Source organism: Sus scrofa, chromosome 16 (genome assembly GCF_054392235.1).
Source record: "Sus scrofa isolate SSC_HxYL_T2T_F1_AM1 chromosome 16, Sscrofa_HxYL_maternal_Yorkshire_Landrace_v2.0, whole genome shotgun sequence".
NCBI lineage: Eukaryota > Metazoa > Chordata > Mammalia > Artiodactyla > Suidae > Sus > Sus scrofa.
Window position 1 is genome coordinate 73,309,627 of NC_139398.1, and position 18,631 is coordinate 73,328,257.

General features: G+C 36.1%; 1 protein-coding gene across 4 annotated transcripts in view; it reads left to right on the forward strand.

Annotated features, from left to right (window-relative positions):
* The window catches only part of LOC102157413 (uncharacterized), an 843,474-nt gene that overhangs the window by 814,992 nt on the left and 9,851 nt on the right, over positions 1 to 18,631 (forward strand). For all 4 annotated transcript variants that reach the window (XR_014830900.1, XR_014830899.1, XR_002339681.2 and 1 more), the window contains one exon: positions 9,335 to 9,428. Coding sequence is in view for 1 of the 4 variants with exons in the window: in XM_085001860.1 (XP_084857986.1) it covers positions 9,335 to 9,428 (94 nt within the window). In the remaining 3 variants the exon portion in view is untranslated. The remainder of the gene's footprint in view (positions 1 to 9,334; positions 9,429 to 18,631) is intronic.

Here is an 18,631-nt window from a genome sequence, read left to right on the forward strand (position 1 = left end):
GATAGCCTTGAGATTTTATCTAGGTAGTAGTTTAAAAATCACTGCAAATAGTAGAGGTATTTTAGATTAGGAAAGCAAATGCCAGTGTACAATATTTGTTTCTTAAAATTTAATTTGCATATGTATCATCTAGACTGGGTATTAAAATTTGGATTTTGACTCAGTGGATCAGGTTGGGGCCCAAATTATGTATTTCTAATAAGTTTCAAGGTAGATGCTGATGCTCCTGGAAGCACACTTGCTGAGTCATGACATCGTATGGGCCCATCCTTGACCACCAAAGAAGAGTTCATTTCAGGGCAGTTTAGGACACTGTGGAGACCACTGAGTATACTTACAGCAGCAGTTCTGAAATATGGCTGCACATTGGAATCCTCTAGGGAGCTTAAAAATATTATTTATGATTGGATTTCATCTTCTCCCCACCCACATGCCCCAAAGATTTTATGTAATTGATGTGGGGTGGGGGGAGTCTGGGCATCTACATTCTTAAAAGGCCCCCAGATTTATTAAGTTCCTGTTACTGCAGTGACAAATTACAACAAGCTTAGTGGTGTAAGAAACACGAATTTACAAATTTATTATCTTACAGTTCTATACTTCATAAATCTGACAGGGATCTTACTGGGCTAAGATTAAGGTGTCAGAAGGATGCATTCCTTTCTCCAGTCTCTAGGGGAAATCTATTTCCTTGCCATTTCCAGCTTCTAGATGCTGCTTGCTTTCTGTGGCTGGTTGACCGCCTTAAAACTAGTCACTTGGGCCAAATTTTCCTTCTGCTGGTGTTCCTTTGCTGGTTTTCTCTTTAGAATCACTCCTGGACCTCTGTAGGATCTTGTGATTACATTGGGTCCATCTAGATATTCCAGGATAATCTCATCATTTTAAAGTTAGCTAATTAGAAATCTTAATTCCTTCTTCAACCTTAATTTCCCTTTACCCCTTTACCATATAATCTGTCATAGTCACAGTTTCCAAGTATTAGGACCTAGACACCTTTGGGGGCCATTATTTTGCCTACACACCATGTGATTCTAATGTGCAGCCAGGGATAGAAGCTGAAATAGAGCATTGTGTCTTAAATCAGACCGAGAGAAATAAAAATGATTTAGAGACATTAGGAGGGAGGTAGACTTAACCTTTTACTCTTGTCATATATCCCTCACTTTAATAGTATATGCGTATTTCTACTTGCCTAAGGAAGTAAAAATCTCTGCTTTAATGTGCTCTTACTTGGTTCCTATTAGATATACAGAATATAAGATGAACTGAGGATAAAAAAGATCCTAAGTAAGGAAAATGGGTGGTGATGGGAGAACCTTCAAATATCAATTTGGTATTTGTGAATTATTCACACACTGTGGACTGAACCTTTCCATTTTATTCTTTGCATTTATGATCTTCACCCTTTTCTGTGCCTTTAGCCACTGTCTGATAAAGCTCTTAAATGCCAATACTCTGGGCACAGAAAACCACACTATGACACCCAAGCTTGAAAGTGACAATTGAAAGGTAAAGGTGATACTGAAAGAGTAATGAATCTCATTATTAATGTGGTCCCCATTGTAATGCAAATGGAGTTGTTCTGAGTAATCTTATCCTTCAGCATTCAAAGTAGCATGGTTTGACAGTTAAACGTGATGGGAGAAATAACTACATTATAATGAAAGTAATCAACTTCTCAGTCCACCTTTTTGAATGTCAAATGAGTGAATAAGAATTTAGGGTAGGGAAAAGGGAAAAATATGTTAAAATTCCAAATATAAGAGACCAAAATTATTTACATAAAAAGAGTTAAATATCTGATATCACATTATTAGCTTATGAAGTCCTCCTTTCTGATTCTCATTTTACATTAAGCACAACTTTCTGGAAACTCAAACAGTGGACCTCAAGATAATCGGTTATGCTCTTTGTGAACATATAAATATAATACATATTACACTCAAGAAGCAGATTATCACAGTAATTCCTAGTTTATTTTATTTTTTTGTCTTTTGTCCTTTGAGGTCCGCACCCATGGCATATGGAGGTTCCCAGACTAGGAGTCGAATTGGAGCTGTTGCTGCAGGCCTACACCACAGCCACAGCAATGCCAGATCCGAACCGCATAGGTGACCTACACCACAGCTCACAGCCACGCCAGGTCCTTAACACAATGAGTGAGGCCAGGAGTTGAACCCTCAACCTCATGGTTCCTAGTCAGATTCGTTTACACTGCACTGTGACGGGAACTCCAATAATCCCTAATTTAGAAAATTACCTTTTTTGGGGAATCCTTTCTTACTCGAAGCCTGGGTTGATTTGTCTTTATATATAATTCTATACAAGTCTCTTTTTCCTCCATCAAAGCCTTTATCATACTATTTGATAATTTTTTTCTTTTTAAAAAATTTTATTGAATTGTATCAGTTTCACTTGCACAGCAGAGAGAATCAGTTATACATATAAACATATCCATTCTTTTTTCTCATATAGATTATTACAAACTATTAAGTAGATTGTCCTGTGCTATATAAGAGGTTCTAATCAATCATATTTTATTTTTTATTTTTTTATTACTTGAATTCTATTTCATTTATAGTTGTACAACAATCATCACAACCAAATTATAGCATTTCCATCTCAAATCCCCAGTGCATCCCCCTACCCCTCAAACTGTCTCATTTGGAAACTGTACGTTTTTCAGAGTCTGTAAGTCAGTATCTGTTCTGCAAAGAGGTTCATGGTGTCCTTTGTTGAGGTTCCACATACAAGTGTGATAGCATATGATGTTGGTGTCTTACCGTCTGACTGACTTTGCTTAGCATGATAATTTCTAGGCCCATCACATGTTGCTGCAAAAGCCATTATTTCTTTCCTTTTACTGGCTGAGTAATATTCCATTGTGTATATGTACCATATCTTCTTTATCCACTCCTCTGTTGATGGACATTTAGGTTGTTTCCATGTCTTGGCTATTGTATATATTGTTGCAATGAATATTGGAGTTCATGTATCTTTTTGAGTCATGATATTCTCTGGATAGATGCCCATGAGTGGGGTTGCTGGATCAAATGGTAATTCTATTTTTCTGAGACATCTCCATACAGTTTTCCACAGTGGTTGTACAACTTTACACTCCCACCAACAGTGTAATAGGGTTCCCTTTTTTCCACACCCTCTCCAGCATTTATTGTTTGTAGACTTTTTTTTTTTTTTTTTTTGTCTTTTCTTCGTCTGCACCCATGGCATATGGCGGTTCCCAGGATAGGTGTCTAATTGGAGATATAGCCATCAGCTATGCCACAGCCATAGCAACACAGGATCCGAGCCGCATCTGTGACCTACACCACAGCTTGTGGCAACACTGGATCCTTAACCCACTGAGTGAGGCCAGGAATCAAACCTGCAACCTCATGGTTCCTAGTCGGATTCATTAACCACTGAGACATGATGGGAACTCCTGTTTGTAGACTTTTTTACTTTGTGCTAAATTTATTTATTTTTATTTATTTATATTTGTATTTATTTTTCCACTGTACATGGGAACCAAGTTACACATACATGTATAGATACTTTTTCCTCCCATTGTTGTTTTGTGATGTAAGTATCTAGACATAGTTCTCAATGCTACACAACAGGATCATTGTAAATCCATTCCAAGGGTAGTAGATTGCATTTGTTAACCCAAGCTCCCGATCCCTCCCACTCCCTCCCTCTCCCCCTCCTGCACTGTTAGTGGGAATTTAAGCTGGTACAGCCACTATGGAAAACAGTATGGAGGTACCTTAGAAATCTATACATACAACTACCATATGACCCAGCAGTCCCACCCTTGGGCATATATCTGGACAAAACTTTCCTTAAAAAATACACATGCACCCACATGTTCATTGCAGCACCATTCACAATAGCGAAGACATGGAAACAACCCATATGTCCATCAACAGACGATTGGATTAGGAAGATGTGGTATATATACATAATGGAATACTACTCAGCCATAAAAATGAACAAAATAATGCCATTTGCAGCAACATGGATGGAACTAGAGATTCTCACACTGAATGAAATAAGTCAGAAAGAGAAAGACAAATACTATATGATATCACTGTTTGTAGACTTTTTGATGATGGCCATTCTGGCCAGTGTTAGGTGGTACCTCATAGTGGTTTTGATTTGCATTTCTCTAATGCTGAGTGATCTTGAACATCTTTTCACGTGTTTTTTGGCCATCTGTATGTCTTTTTTGGAGAATTTTGTTTAGATCTTCTCCCCATTTTTTGATGGGATTTTTTTTTTTTTCTCTTTCTTTTGGCATCAAGCCACAGGAGGTGTTTATAAATTTTGGAGATTAATCCCATGTCAGTCACTTCATTTTCTCCCATTCTGTGGGTTGTGTTTTTGTTTAGCGTTTCCTTTGCTGTGCAGAAACTTTTAAGTTTAACTAAGTCCCATTTGTTTATTTTTGTTTTTATTGTCATTACTCTAGGAGGTAGATCTGAGAAGATATTGTTATGTTTTATGTTGGAGAGTGTTTGGCCTCTGTTTTCCTCTAAGAGTTTTATAGTATCTAGTCTTATATTTAGGTCTTTAATTCATTTTGAGTTTATTTTTGTGTATGGTATTATGAAGTGTTCTAATTTCATTCTTTTATATGTGGATGTCCAGTTTTCCCAGCACCAGTTATTGAAGGGGCTGTCTTTTCTCCATTGTATATTCTTGCCTCCTTTGTCTTTGATAATTACTTTTGTATTAATCTTCATTCCCACCAAATGCTTAAACATAGAAGCATAGAAATAAACTTTACCAGTATATCTGTTGTGTTTAGCACAAGGAGATCAGTCAATTAAAATTTAAATGAACAGGCAAATTCATATTCCAAAGCTACTTAACTGAAGTCACAAATAAAATAAGACAAAATCTCCATTTTTTTTTTAATTTCAAAATTATTGTCAAGGCCACATTCTAGTGGCTGGAAATACAAACTCTACTAAGATTAGATCCTTGCTCTTCAGAAGCTCACAATCTCAGGCAAGGGGCACATCCTTAAATGAAAGTTATGGTATGGCCTGGTAAGTGCTCTTGTAGAGATGAACAGTATGCTCTGAATGGAGGAAGGAAGGCACCCAACATATTTTCAGGGGTAAAGAAGTACTTCACCACAGACCTCCTGTAAAAGGTGATTTTTAAGATGAACTCTAAATTCCTTTTGAATTGTTACTATAGTAGGAGTTAATCATGGGTTGAAAGAGTATGTTTCAGACAAAGGAAGAAGATACAAACTATCTGGAAGAGGGGTAAGAATAGATCCATTGAAGAAAAGAAATTGGAGATGGGATGCTTTGGGAGTGATTTGGTTGAATTAACTGAAGTGGCCTAGCAGGATACCAAGCCAAGCATCATTTCTTCCATCAAGGATAAATCATACTATACTCATGATATTGTAGTTCCATAGCATCTATTATCATGTAGTTATTCCTCTCTCATCACATTTAAATGTCATACTATCCTATTTTGAATTTTGAAAAATAAAACTACTCAGAACAAGTATATTTGCATTTTAGTTACGTCTGCATTAAATTTCACTCAGTGAAGTTATATTAAATATTTTCAGTGGTACTTTCAAAGTGTGTATTCCCAAACGAGGCACAACAGCATCACCGCTAACCTGTTAGAAATGAAAACAAATTTCTTTTGACCTATCCCATACCTACTGAATCAAAAAGTCTAACGGTAGGGCTGATTTATAACTTATGTTATAATATGTCTTCCAGGTGACTTTGGTACCTGCTTACATATTAAATGAATGCTAGAGCAGCTTTTTAGGAAATTCTGCATTAATTTGTTGTTATTTATGCCATCAGTGGTGGTGGTTGATAGTGGTGGTGGAGGTGGTGGGTACAATGTTATGAAAAGACCCTGCGACTCTCTTTGGATTTGGAGCATTGATATATTTATGGGAAGATTTTTTTTGTTTCTGTTTTCCTGTATGCCTTAGAGGATCCATGACTTTCTCTCCATATCCTTTTGATCACCTATGTTTTAGAATCATGGATGGTGAAAGTCTTATATTCATTCTGGTGGAGTGAATTGCTCCAGTCCAATGTCAGGGAAATAGTTCAAATGAAAACATTAGTGTAATATTTTCTTGGAATTTGTGAAATTTTCTCCATGTGACTCTGCAGTTTTGATAAGGGAGGAAAAAATATTTTGATCTAGCTTAGATTCATTGGAGATTTATTTTTCTTGCTAATAGAAGCTACTTGAATTTTACATTTTAATTATCAATTTTTTGATAAGTGTCTTAATTACCCAGCTGTTGGTCAGAACCACTATTGGCTCCTACATTACTAATTAAAGGTTAGTTTTGAAACACCTGTCATTGTCTTCAGACATCTATAGAGTGAAAATATTCCCTTTTCTTCTATTTTATTCTGGTTAGAAGAATTAATGAGAGCCAACTTTCCTTTTTTAACGTTTCTTAGAAATCGTGTTGACATTTCTGCCACTTGTGTAGGTAGTGACTTTGAAGATTTGTGGTAGTTGAAGTTCTGGGTTTCTAAAACTATATAATTGGGAGCTCAGTTAGCAAATGTATGCACACTATCAGAGGTTCAGAGAAAATTCCCTTTATCCCAGCAGGAATCACCATGCCATGGAAAAGTTTCCCCGAATAAACAGGTTACCCAGAAAGTTCTGTTGACCATGTACTACATTTTCCAACCATAGTGGTTAAGGGCAATTCTGTAGTACTTCCTGTTTCAAACAAAGTGGAAAAGAATTTGAAGTTTGCCTGTTCCCATGACCTAATTCTTACTAAGACTAGACCATACCATTAGAACATTATGCAGTATTCGTTATAATGATAAACATCTGCAATAATCCTAAATCATTTGTTTTCAAAATGACATTCCTCAGAGTAGTAATTCTCCATTCGTGTGTATGTATGTGTGTGTCTGTGTGTGTATGTGTGTGTGGTGGATGAGCTGTAGAGGAATGGGAAGTGTTCATTTGCATCATATGGTAGATCCCTGTTGGAGATACATATGAAATATTAACATTAAAGACTTTAATACATTTTGAAATTTGTTTAATAGAGGTGTCCAACACATTTTTGAATATAAGCCCTTTAAGCACATCTTTTAAAATGTTCTAAAAAGATTTTCCACTAGAGTCGATGGTTTTTTATCATTATTAATAGAAAAGTCATTTTCAAATTCAAGCCTAAAGGCTAATTAGATGAGGTTATCAAGCAGAATAAATGTTTTACTTTTCTTCCCCATAAAATTATTTCAAAATATTTTAATATGTCATGTCCTGCCCTCACCACAGAACAACTGTTCACATTCCTTATAGTTGTCTGTTTCTCACATACAGCACACTATGTCAGTGTGCTCCTCAATCAAAAAAGCAGGATCATGGGGAGTTCCCACTGTGGCTTAGTGGTAACAAACCCGGCTAATATCCATGAGGAAACAGGTTGATCCCTGGCCTTACTCAGTGGGTTAAGGATCTGGCATTGCCGTGAGCTGTGGCGAAGGTCACAGACACGGCTCAGATATGGTGTTGCTGTGGCTGTAGCACAGGCTAGCAGCTATAGCTGCCATTTGACCTCTGGCCAGGGAACTTCTATATGCCGCAGGTGCAGCCCTAAAAAGAAAAAAATATATACGTATATGTATATATGTGTGTATATATATGTATATATGTAAAAATTGAATTTAAATATAAACGTGGACAAAGGCACAAAACAAACCTTGTGTGTTAAAGCTCGATGGACTTTAAGAATATAAACGCATCCATATAAACAACACCCAGATCATTACATGCCCGTCAGAAGCTCCTCCCATCCATTCTTGTGCTCCCCTCTGATCACTATCCATCCCAAGGATAATTATTACTCCTAACTTCTTTTTTTTTTTTTTCTTTTTTAGGGCTGCGCCTGCACCACATGAAAGTTTTTAGGACTAGAGGTTGAATAGGAGCTGCAGCTTGAGGCCTATGCCACAGCCACAGCAACAATGCCAAATCTACACTGCATCTGTGACCTATGCCACAGCTTGTGTAACCCACTGAGCAAGGCCAGAGATCAAACCCACATCCTCAGGGATACTGGTCAGGTTCTTAACCCACTGGACCACAATGGGAACTCCTACCAACCCACTTTTCCTCAACAGGAACAGCGAAAATTAGGTTTTTGTAAAAGCGGAAGCATACAGTTTGCACACAGTATGTGTTCTTTAGTGTTTGGTATATATCATTCAACCTTATGCCTGTGAGATGCATCCATAATTTTGCATGTAATGAGCTTCATTCTCACTGTTAAGAGATGATATGATTTATTTATATGTTGTAATATTAAATGGTATTGGGGTATTTTTCTAGCTTGGGAAAATTATAAATAGAGCTCTTTTTAGCCATCTCGTGTACATCTTTTGGAAAATACTTCTGCTGTTATGTACTAAAGGAATGAAATTGATAGGTCACTGTATTCTGCAAGTTTGCGTAATGATACTAATAGCTTTTTTGGTTTTTACTAATGTGCACCCTCACCTGAAGCATTTGAGATCTCTGATTATTCCACATCTCTACTAGTAATGGACATTGTCCTGAATTTTTTCTTCTTCTTAGTTATTTTAGGGTGTACAATGCTATCTCATAATTTTCTCATTTAATTTTATTTAATTGGCATTTTCCTGATAATGAAATCTCTTTCCATCTGTTTATTTCCTCTTTGAAAGTGCTGTGAATTATCTATTTGTCTTTGACTTTTGTATCATTTGGATGTGTCTTTCTTAGTGATATTTAGGGAATATATTTAATATGTTCTGAATACAATTATACATATTTTTCCCATTCTGTACCCATGTCCTTTATATATGAAATTAAGCATCTGGAGTTCCTGTCGTGGTGCAGCAGAAATGAATCCAACCAGGAACCATGAGGTTGCAGGCTCGATCCCCGGCCTCGCTCAGTGTGTTAAGGATCCTGCGTGAGCTGTGATGTAGGTTGCAGACACAGCTCAGATCCTGTGTTGCTGTGGCTCTGGCGTAGGCTGGCAGCTATAGGTCTGATTAGACCCCTAACCTAGGAACCTCCATATGCCATGGGTGTGGCCTTAAAAAGATGAAAGACAAAAAAAAAAAAAAAAAAAAGAAATTAAGCATCTGTCCTACTTTCCACACTGATTTTGAAGGAATGCAAAGTACTTGAAATTGAGACAAATATCACTTGAGAAGGTATTATGAAATAAAGTTTCAAAGGATTGATGTTACATAGAATTCCATGATGACTTTGTCAGAAATCTTTATTGTTTACAAGTCTGATATTTCATGTTGTCCCTCAATAGGCATTTGTCACTGAGCATCTCAAATACCGGATAGAAATCTTGCTTCTTTCAGAAATTTACCCCAGACTGGAGCTACCAATCACAGTTAATGAAGGTAACTATTTAATTCAACCTTAAACTTCATCTTCAAAATGAAGATAATTCATTCTTTGATATGAAGTTGCCATGACTAGTACATTTTCACCCCTTATTAATCTTTCCATATTTTAATTTGGAAAGGTTGTCTAATGATGTCTTTTTCTCCAGGGCCTTAATTTTCACTTTCGACATTTTATTTCCCGATTAATATCTACTCGATATGATGATCTACCTGTATGCTCTTGCTACTAGCTTAAGAGTTTCATTGGAAATCTATTCTGAAGGAAATATCCTAAGCCAATCAGTGAAAAGTAACTTTCCGAATTTACTTTAAAAAGCAATATCTCATAAATAACATTATAGTAGTTAAGATCAGTTATGAACCCCCCTTTTCTAATCTCATTATTAGCCCAACGCGAATGTCTTTTAAAAACGTAAGTGCCGGAGTTCCCGTCGTGGCGCAGTGGTTAACGAATCCGACTAGGAACCATGAGGTTGCGGGTTCGGTCCCTGCCCTTGCTCAGTGGGTTAACGATCCGGCGTTGCCGTGAGCTGTGGTGTAGGTTGCAGACGCGGCTCGGATCCCGCGTTGCTGTGGCTCTGGCGTAGGCCGGTGGCTACAGCTCGATTCGACCCCTAGCCTGGGAACCTCCATATGCCGCGGGAGCGGCCCAAGAAATAGCAACAACAGCAACAACAACATCAACAACAACAACAGACAAAAAAAGACAAAAGACAAAAAAAAAAAAATAAAAAAAAAAAAATAAAAAAAATAAAAACAAATAAAAACGTAAGTGCCACCAAGCATTAATTTCCTTTAATTAACAATGTCTGATAATGAGACGACAGGGCTATAGTTTAGTTGTTTGAGAATACGCATTTTTGCTGTGAGGTTTTTACTTTGAGCCTACTGATTCTTTGTCAGCAAAATTTTTATGTGGATCACATTATTCATTTGCAAATAGCTTTTCTGGAACCACCGAACTCAAATTCAGAAAGATGCTGCTTTTACCTACATGAAAACAAATATTCACATTTGGCCTAAGTCCAGGTAGATAATATATGAGTTACTATTTTATGTCTCGTGCATTTCATTGTTTTAAAAATATATTTGTTTTGAATGGTCAGGCAACATGTTCAACTGATACATATCATAAATAATTTTGTCAGCTTTGTATGAGGATTATGCTGTAGTTTTTTCTTCACATGAGCATTTTTCAACAGGGAAATATGAAACCTAGGCAATTAAAGCTATTTCTCTTTTAGTACAGAAACTTATTTTTCTTAAATAATGTAATGATTACAGAATATTTGAAAAACAAAAGTAAAAACCTTAGTGGCAATTCAAATCATTCATAATTTCACACTTAGCAATAGCCAGTAATAACATTTTGACTTATATTTTCCCTTTGTTTATCTCACTTGTACACACATACACACACAGGCACACATATGCATACCCACAAACAAAGATTTTAAAAAATGTTTAGTGAGTTAAGAAAATTTGTTTATAAATCTATAATTTTGAAACAGTTTGGAAAATTCTACCACTGTAACCAGTGGAATGCTGGAGCTGGCTTGTAGTGGCTTTTGAAACCCTACTGTTTGCATTTTTTTCCTCCAGCTCAGAATTTAGTGATATCATGTTGATTGAAATCATTCTTGGTGGGAGTGTTTATGCCATGAAAATGGATACGTACTACAAATAGTGATTTTTTTTCCAGAGGACTAGTTGTTAAACATTTACCAGCATATCATATTTCGTCATGTAATCAAGTTTGATATTTGTCATTTACTTTGTTTTCTTGTCATATAGAAATTGAAGGTAGTGACAGCATGTGATGAAAGTAGGAGAGAACAAGAAGGGAATACTGAAATTTTTATGGAAGGAAAATAAACTGAGCAGAAATCAGGAAATACTGCAATGAAAGAAGTCTTTTGAGCCAATTTGTCCTAAAGTTGTTAATGATGTCTAAGTTTGATCAATAAGGGATTTAAAATTTAGCACCTGGTTGTCTTTGCTTTCTGCAGTTCTTTCAGATTTCATGGTTATTATTTACATCTCAGCAAGAACTAAGTAAACTCTTCTACTTATTTCATGTTTTCTTTCCATCCTAAGGCCCAGTGTATAGTTATTGGTCTAAAAATGTCTATTTGTAAATGAATACTTTCATTTACTATAAACCATATTTTGTCAAGTGAAAGGTAAGACAACATCATGAAATGAGAAAAAAAATAGTGCTCTGAAGTTTGAAACTTGGTTCAGCTAGCTGGACTTAGATACATTTTAAGGTGTGTGAAGTTGAAAGTAAGAATAAAAATAACATCATGCTTTTAAAAAAGCAGATTTACTATTTCAAATAAGGCTATTGTGATATATATTTATATTTATATTATTTATGTTTACACATACTTTGAGGTCCCAAGAGATGTAAAGTTTCTATTATGCTGTGTGTCAGTTTCATCTCTCGGTTTGCCTCTTCTCGTATGTAGATGCACTCTCCCTATGGATTTGAAAAATAATTTTCATCAGTTTCGGGAAATGAAACCTTTGGTTAAGATTCAGAATAAAGGGTGACTTGTCTCAATCTCAATAAAACTCTCTATAATTAAAAATCCATTGTTATTGGACTAGCTTACATCCTAATGGCACTGTTGAATCAGTCCCGATTGCCATGGTAATGATCGTGGGTCTAGATGTAAAACCCTTCTTAGACAACTGGATTGAGAGGAAGGCATGGATGGAACCTTAAAGGAAGACTTAGTCTAAGACTTTAAGAAGGAATACTGTGTATAGAATAGAATTATTCGCTCAAGTGATAAGTCCTATATCTTCTCTGTACTTCGTCTTTCTCATCTTTAAAGTTGAAATAATGAAACTCAAAAGGATTTTAGTTTCTAGAACAGTTACTGGACCAATGCAGTGCTCACTTAAAATTATTATTTCCATCTCCTAATCAAGTATCATGTGAAACATTTGTTAAAATCTCGCTAAATGACTTAACAAACAAAATACTAAAAATTGAATCCAGTGGGATAATAATATAATAACATAGTATGACTAAGATGTTGTTGTTGTTTTCACATAGTTAAAGTTTACAAGTTGGCCAGGCTTAAGCCATGCTGCAGTAACAAACAGGGGAACCTTAGAGGCTTAAAATGAGAAGTGTTTTGATTGCTAAGATCAGTCTGATATGGGTTGAATGTTTCTTTCCCAAATAGTAATTCAGGGACCCATGCTCTTTGCCTCCTGTATCTCTCAGTTCACCTTGGCTTTATCCAGCCAGCAGTCACAGACATGAAATTTAAGGGTGAAATTTAGAGACAGCCTTGAGGATCAATAGTATACATAAAGACTGTGTCTGGAATGTTATGAATAATTTATGCCCAGGTCCCGTTTGCCAAAAATCAGCCAATGGTCTCAGTTTAACTGTAAAGAAGGCTGGCATATAGTCTTCCTTGTGTCCAAAAAGAAGAAATGATACAGTGATTGTCTAGCCATTCTCTACCATCGTCCCTATACATCCTTCCAAATCCTATCCAAATCAAATCTCTTCCTTCCATAAACCTAAATAGTTAGGCCTAGAGACTGGTGACCTATGAAATTGAAAATAAAACTTATCTGCCCTCCACTGTCAAATATTTCAACGCAAAATGTAAAACTGGGTCAGAATAATGATAAGAAGTATTTACATTCAAAAACTGGAAGAATGAGAAAGAAAAAAAAAAAAGAAAAAACTGGAAGAATGAGAAAAGCAAATCAGTCATTGGTCCATGGAAATTTTGAATAACTTAACCGCTTCTATAGAAGAATAGATACTAAGGGACAGATTCCAAAGGCTGCGTAAGTCTCAAATAGTCAACATTTTTTAAACTTCAATTATATAGTTTATCTGGCAATACAGTTCCCTCAACTCAACTATAGGCTTCTGATATATTTAAATGTACTCAGCTTTATGTAATGAAACCATACCCAGAGATCTTTCTGAGACACAATTCTCAAATCCAGTTTATTTCTTTGCTTTCTCATTCTCATGCCTCACCTCTTTCCCAGCTTTAATGGGAAGGCACCATCCTTAATTTGATGTGTTCTCTGAGCCACTGAGAAGTTATACTGGGTCTCCATCCCTCAGTCTTTTCAAATCCCACTCCTTACATTTGTAGTCAAAAGCAGTCTGAGAAACTCTCAGTTCCTTTACTCCTCAATTACTTTCATCTATCTTTGCAAACTGAGAGTTTGCTTTATTCCTGCAACACCTTTCCAAATGGCGCAACAAAAACAAGGACCAAATATTTGCATTCTAGTCTTAATCCTCCTTTTTTTTTTTTGAGGTGCTGGAGTATACCGTGCTGATCTACGGCAATGTTTTTACCAAAGCTTTGATTGTGAAAACCATTTTTTGACATATTCGCAACTTTTGATACGGATTTTTTAAATGACTACTGACCAACCGATAAGCAAATGCTATTTAACTCAGGCTTTCTGAAAGCAGCACCACATCTTGTGCCAAATTTTCCGTTATTCAGAGTAGGCAATCAATGGTGGAGTCATAAATTCTGAAGGTTCAGTGGCTTATCAGTGAAGCTTATTTCTCATTCACATTGAAATCTGAGTCAACTTAGGGGGCTGTCTTCCGAGTGGTGAAGCTAGAACCCAAGCTGCTGACATGTCATGTGTCCATCAAGATGAGACTCAGAGTCGGCCTGTATCATCCACCAAGCAGACAGGGCAGAGAGGCTTCGGGGTATACGGGGAATGGGAGAGGCACCAAACAGGACACTCTGCTTCTAGACCAGGAAATGGCACGTATTAATCTGTCCACATTCTTTTGGCTTGAACCCAGCCATATCATCAAACAACAAAGGAGGCTGGGAAACATATTCTTTCTCTGTTTCCATGAAGACAAAAATGGGGCCAGTGAGCATCTATCCCCGTCTTTTCAATAACAGGAAGGACTATTCTCAAAACACGGAGACCATTCTCAAAAAATCAGTTCAACTAATGCCATTCAGTGATAACATACCAAATAGGAATTCTGGAACAAGCAAATGCGTGCATGTGTGTGTGTGAGTGTATGCACAAGCATATGGGCATTCATGCATTAGAATAGGTGATGTGGACTTTTAATTCTTTGTCAGTTTCTGCTCTTGTCATCAGCTACCTCTGCAATGTTGTTATTCCAAAGGAGGAAACTCAATTTCAAAACAGACAAATAGATAAGCCTTTCAAAGTTGTTCAGCAGCCATAGGCTAAAGCCTTTAGCTATAGCATTTCACAGTCATCAATAATCTTTTTTTTTTTTTTTTTCCCCACTGTACAGCAAGGGGATCAAGTTATCCTTACATGTATACATTTTTTTTCCCCCACCCAGTGTTCTGTTGCAACATGAGTATCTAGACATAGTTCTCAATGCTACTCAGCAGGATCTCCTTGTAAATTTATTCTAAGTTGTGTCTGATAACCCCAAGCTCCCGATCCCTCCCATTCCCTCCCTCTCCCATCAGGCAGCCACAAGTCTATTTTACAAGTCCACGCAAACACATGAAAAAATGCTCAACATCGCTGATTATAAGAGAAATGCAAATAATCTTTTTTATGCTTGCCATGCCTGAGATTGTCAAGCAGAAGGCCCTGAGATAACACTCTTTACATGGTGATATAAGGGAATGCAAAGAAAGAAGAGGGGGGTTTCCAATTTCTTCAATGCTCCCAAGTGCCTAATATTCTTTACCTATCTTTTCTTGTAAGAATAGTCTAGGCTAGAAGGTACTTTATTGTCCTTTTAATAGGACTCTGTCTTTTTAAATGTATATTTCTTTTTAAAATAAGGAATAAAAGAGATGCGTCTGTGGTTTAAAAAATCATCCACTTAATAAGTGATGATTAAGATGCTTTGTCACTTAGCTATTAGTCACATATTTTCTATGTTTAACCAAAATGGAATTTTCTCCATTAGTTATTAGTGACATTTAATGAAAATAATTATCTCCCTTATACGGTTGTGTTAGCAGTCAAAATTTCTATTTTAGCTCTTTTCTGTGAAACTGGCAGTGTGGAATCTTAATTTTTACGAACTACATTGTCTTAACCTTGCCAAATAGAGCAAATTCCCTTATATTTTCATTAATAAAATAAGCACATGTGTTGTTAAGATCAGCACTGTGGGCAATTCTGTCCGCCTTTATTTTCTTCTCCATAACACAAAGCTTGCATAGTTCTGAATCATCACGTATCAGTATCCTTTCCTCAACAGAATGACAGTTGGGTAGATCATCCTAAATCAGTTCTCACTTGACCTAATGGTTCAGAGTTGACAGACCAATGATTGAATCCTTGCTCTGTCCCATAGAGGCAGCCAGAATAACCTTAGAACAATCTCATCACTTCTCTGAGCTAAGGGTTTTACATTTATTTTCAGTGGAGTTAATAACAATATTGCACCTGTCCTATAATAAATACTGATATTAGCTGACACTATTCAACACACTTGGTTTCCTTCTCATCTCATGTAATTAAGCAACAGACTTTAAGACTATGGTTATGTGAAAGAATCAACTACAGATGTATTTGTAGAGTGTTTAGTATTTGCCAGTTCTGGCAACATGAAGAGAGAAAAAAACCATCTCTGCCTTTGAAAAACTTGCAGTCCTGTGAAGAAGATAGGTGGGTAACCATATGGCAGTATGGTAATTGGTGATGTCAAAGTAGAACAAAGGACTTGATGATTTACCTTATTAGCTTAGGTCTGAGAAACTTCACACAGGAAGGAGGATTTCCATGAGAGTTTGAAGGATGAGTAGGGGCTCCCTGCGGAATGAGGCAAGGACATCTTAGGCAGAGAAAACAGCTTGTGCATGGGGCTGGGAGTGTGACAGAGTGGGATATGGGGGAATTGTAGTCTTCCAGTGTAGCACAGACCATGTATGTCTATTAGAGAGTAGCAGAGAAGAAACCCCTTGCACCACCTAATATGCCAAGGGAGTATCATGGAAGGACTTTAAGCTTGAGTGATAGCCAATTTGCTGAGATTTATTGACAGCTTTTTTTTTTTTTTAGGGAAAACACCCTTATCTTTATTCTGGGTAAGTAGAGAAAACAAAGGGATTACAAATGCAGAAAGCTCAGCTCCAGTCCTCAGAATCCAGTTTTTGGAATAAAACATGCATTGATAGATTTATTTACATAATAAATATATTTGAGGACACACTGTGGGTAAAAGAATTGGTACAGTGAAAAACAAGCGTCATTCCTATTAAACATTTCTTATCATAGTTTCAGTTTTATTGTGAACTGCCTTATCACATGTTGTTACTTAATTTTTAAATTAATGTGTAATGTGTGTATAAAAACATAAATTGTAAGTATGTACATAATACATATGTTTGTATCCATATATATGCATATAATTATAAATTTCTATTTTTTATATATTTATTTACTCATCTACCTATCTATCTAGATATTAAGCCCTGTACCAGCAAAGGTTGCATATAACATTCTTTTGCATGCCCAACAGTAAATACTCCACAAAAATTGCTGAATATATAAATCCAATGGGTTGCAAATCGTTTAGTAGAGAATGTCCCTCTCTCTCAACCCTGTCATCTCTTTTCCTTGGTTTCTACCCAGGATTTTATATTTTCCATTATGATTAACTACGTGGTATCTAAGAATCTCACTATATTGGGATTTGGGAAGTGTAACAACTTAGTAAACATAATAGTAATATGATGCTAACTTTTATTGAGTGGCAACTGCATATTTGGTTGTTTATTACTATTCTGCACAACAATCTTATAAGGAATTATTGCTATCTTTTTATAGATAGCATATCTTCAATCCAGAGAGGTATGCAGTTTACCCAAGACCACACAGCTAATATGCTGCAGGCACTAAGATTCTATTCTGTGGTTCTCTGTCTCAGAATCTCCCTTAGTGTATTATTTCAGAGTTTACAAAATACATATGTGCATTATTTCATTTAAACCCCACAACTTCTTGTGTGGTATTTAGTTACCAGATTTTACAGATCAAAGAACCAAGACCCAGAGAGGTACAGTGACTGCCTCATGACACTGTTGAAAGATGGTGGAATTTGCATTTCATTCCAGGTTTTCCTTTAGCTACATTATGCTTATACCACAAAGCTCTCTTGGATAGGCTACTTTACTACTGGAATGTTGAAAGCAACTCTCAGTATTTCTTTGAGTAAATCAAACTGGGTATAAAGGTTTAAAGAAAAAAATGTAAATAGGTTCTTCACATCAAAACGTTATGTGAAGTTTATGTTAATGTAAAATATTTTTAATAAAAACCTTTTTCATTTAAATAAAGCCTTAGTTCTCATTTAAACATCAATCCATTATAACCATCCACACAGCCCCTTAATGAGAAGCAAATTAAGTTGTTTGAAAACAATTTCAGTAGGCTGTGTTTTTTCATGGACCAGTGGCAGAAGGAAGAGAAAGTGATTGTGCCAGGCTGTTGGCTAACTCAAGCTAATGGCTTTCAGTCTTGTGAAATGGATATTAATGATTCTACAGTGTTTAACTTGGTTTTCCTCTTGATGGATTTTCCCCTTCTAAATTAATGTCTGTCTACTCTTGATTAATTTAGAGTGATTGTACTTTGAGTCTGTTAATTACATTTTCTTTCTAAAGTCAAATATCATTCATTGTGATGAACGCAGTCATTTTGATTTCTGAGAAAAATAGTCCCTAAGTGCCTCAAGTATAGATCTCATAAACTTGGTAGGAAAAGTTGTTCATTCAGGAAGTTTCTACCAAAGCAAGAGTAGCTTTGTCATAAATTTCATTTAGAATTGTATCCTGTAACTCCCCAGGCAGAGCTATTTGAGGTGCATGTGATAGTATTGATGGTTTCTCAACCAAAAATTTTCCCTAGCTAATGTATAAAATATTTTAAAATATGTCCTGTAATTTTTTTTTTTTTTTTTGCTTCAGGACATGACAGTGTAGGTGAAAGGGTTTTAAAATATATTAAGGTTGTTCATAGAAGAGAGAAAATGGGGTAATAATATTGGATAAGAACACTGGATTTATAGTGAAAAGAGTCTAGATATTTTTCTTCTGATACTAATTGAATCTGTGATCTTACCTCTTCTATAAGTAAACTAGGCATCATAATGTCTTCCAGGTTTAAAAACTTTTGTAAGAATCATGATCTTTGAAAGAGTATATTATACAGTTTAGGTGTGC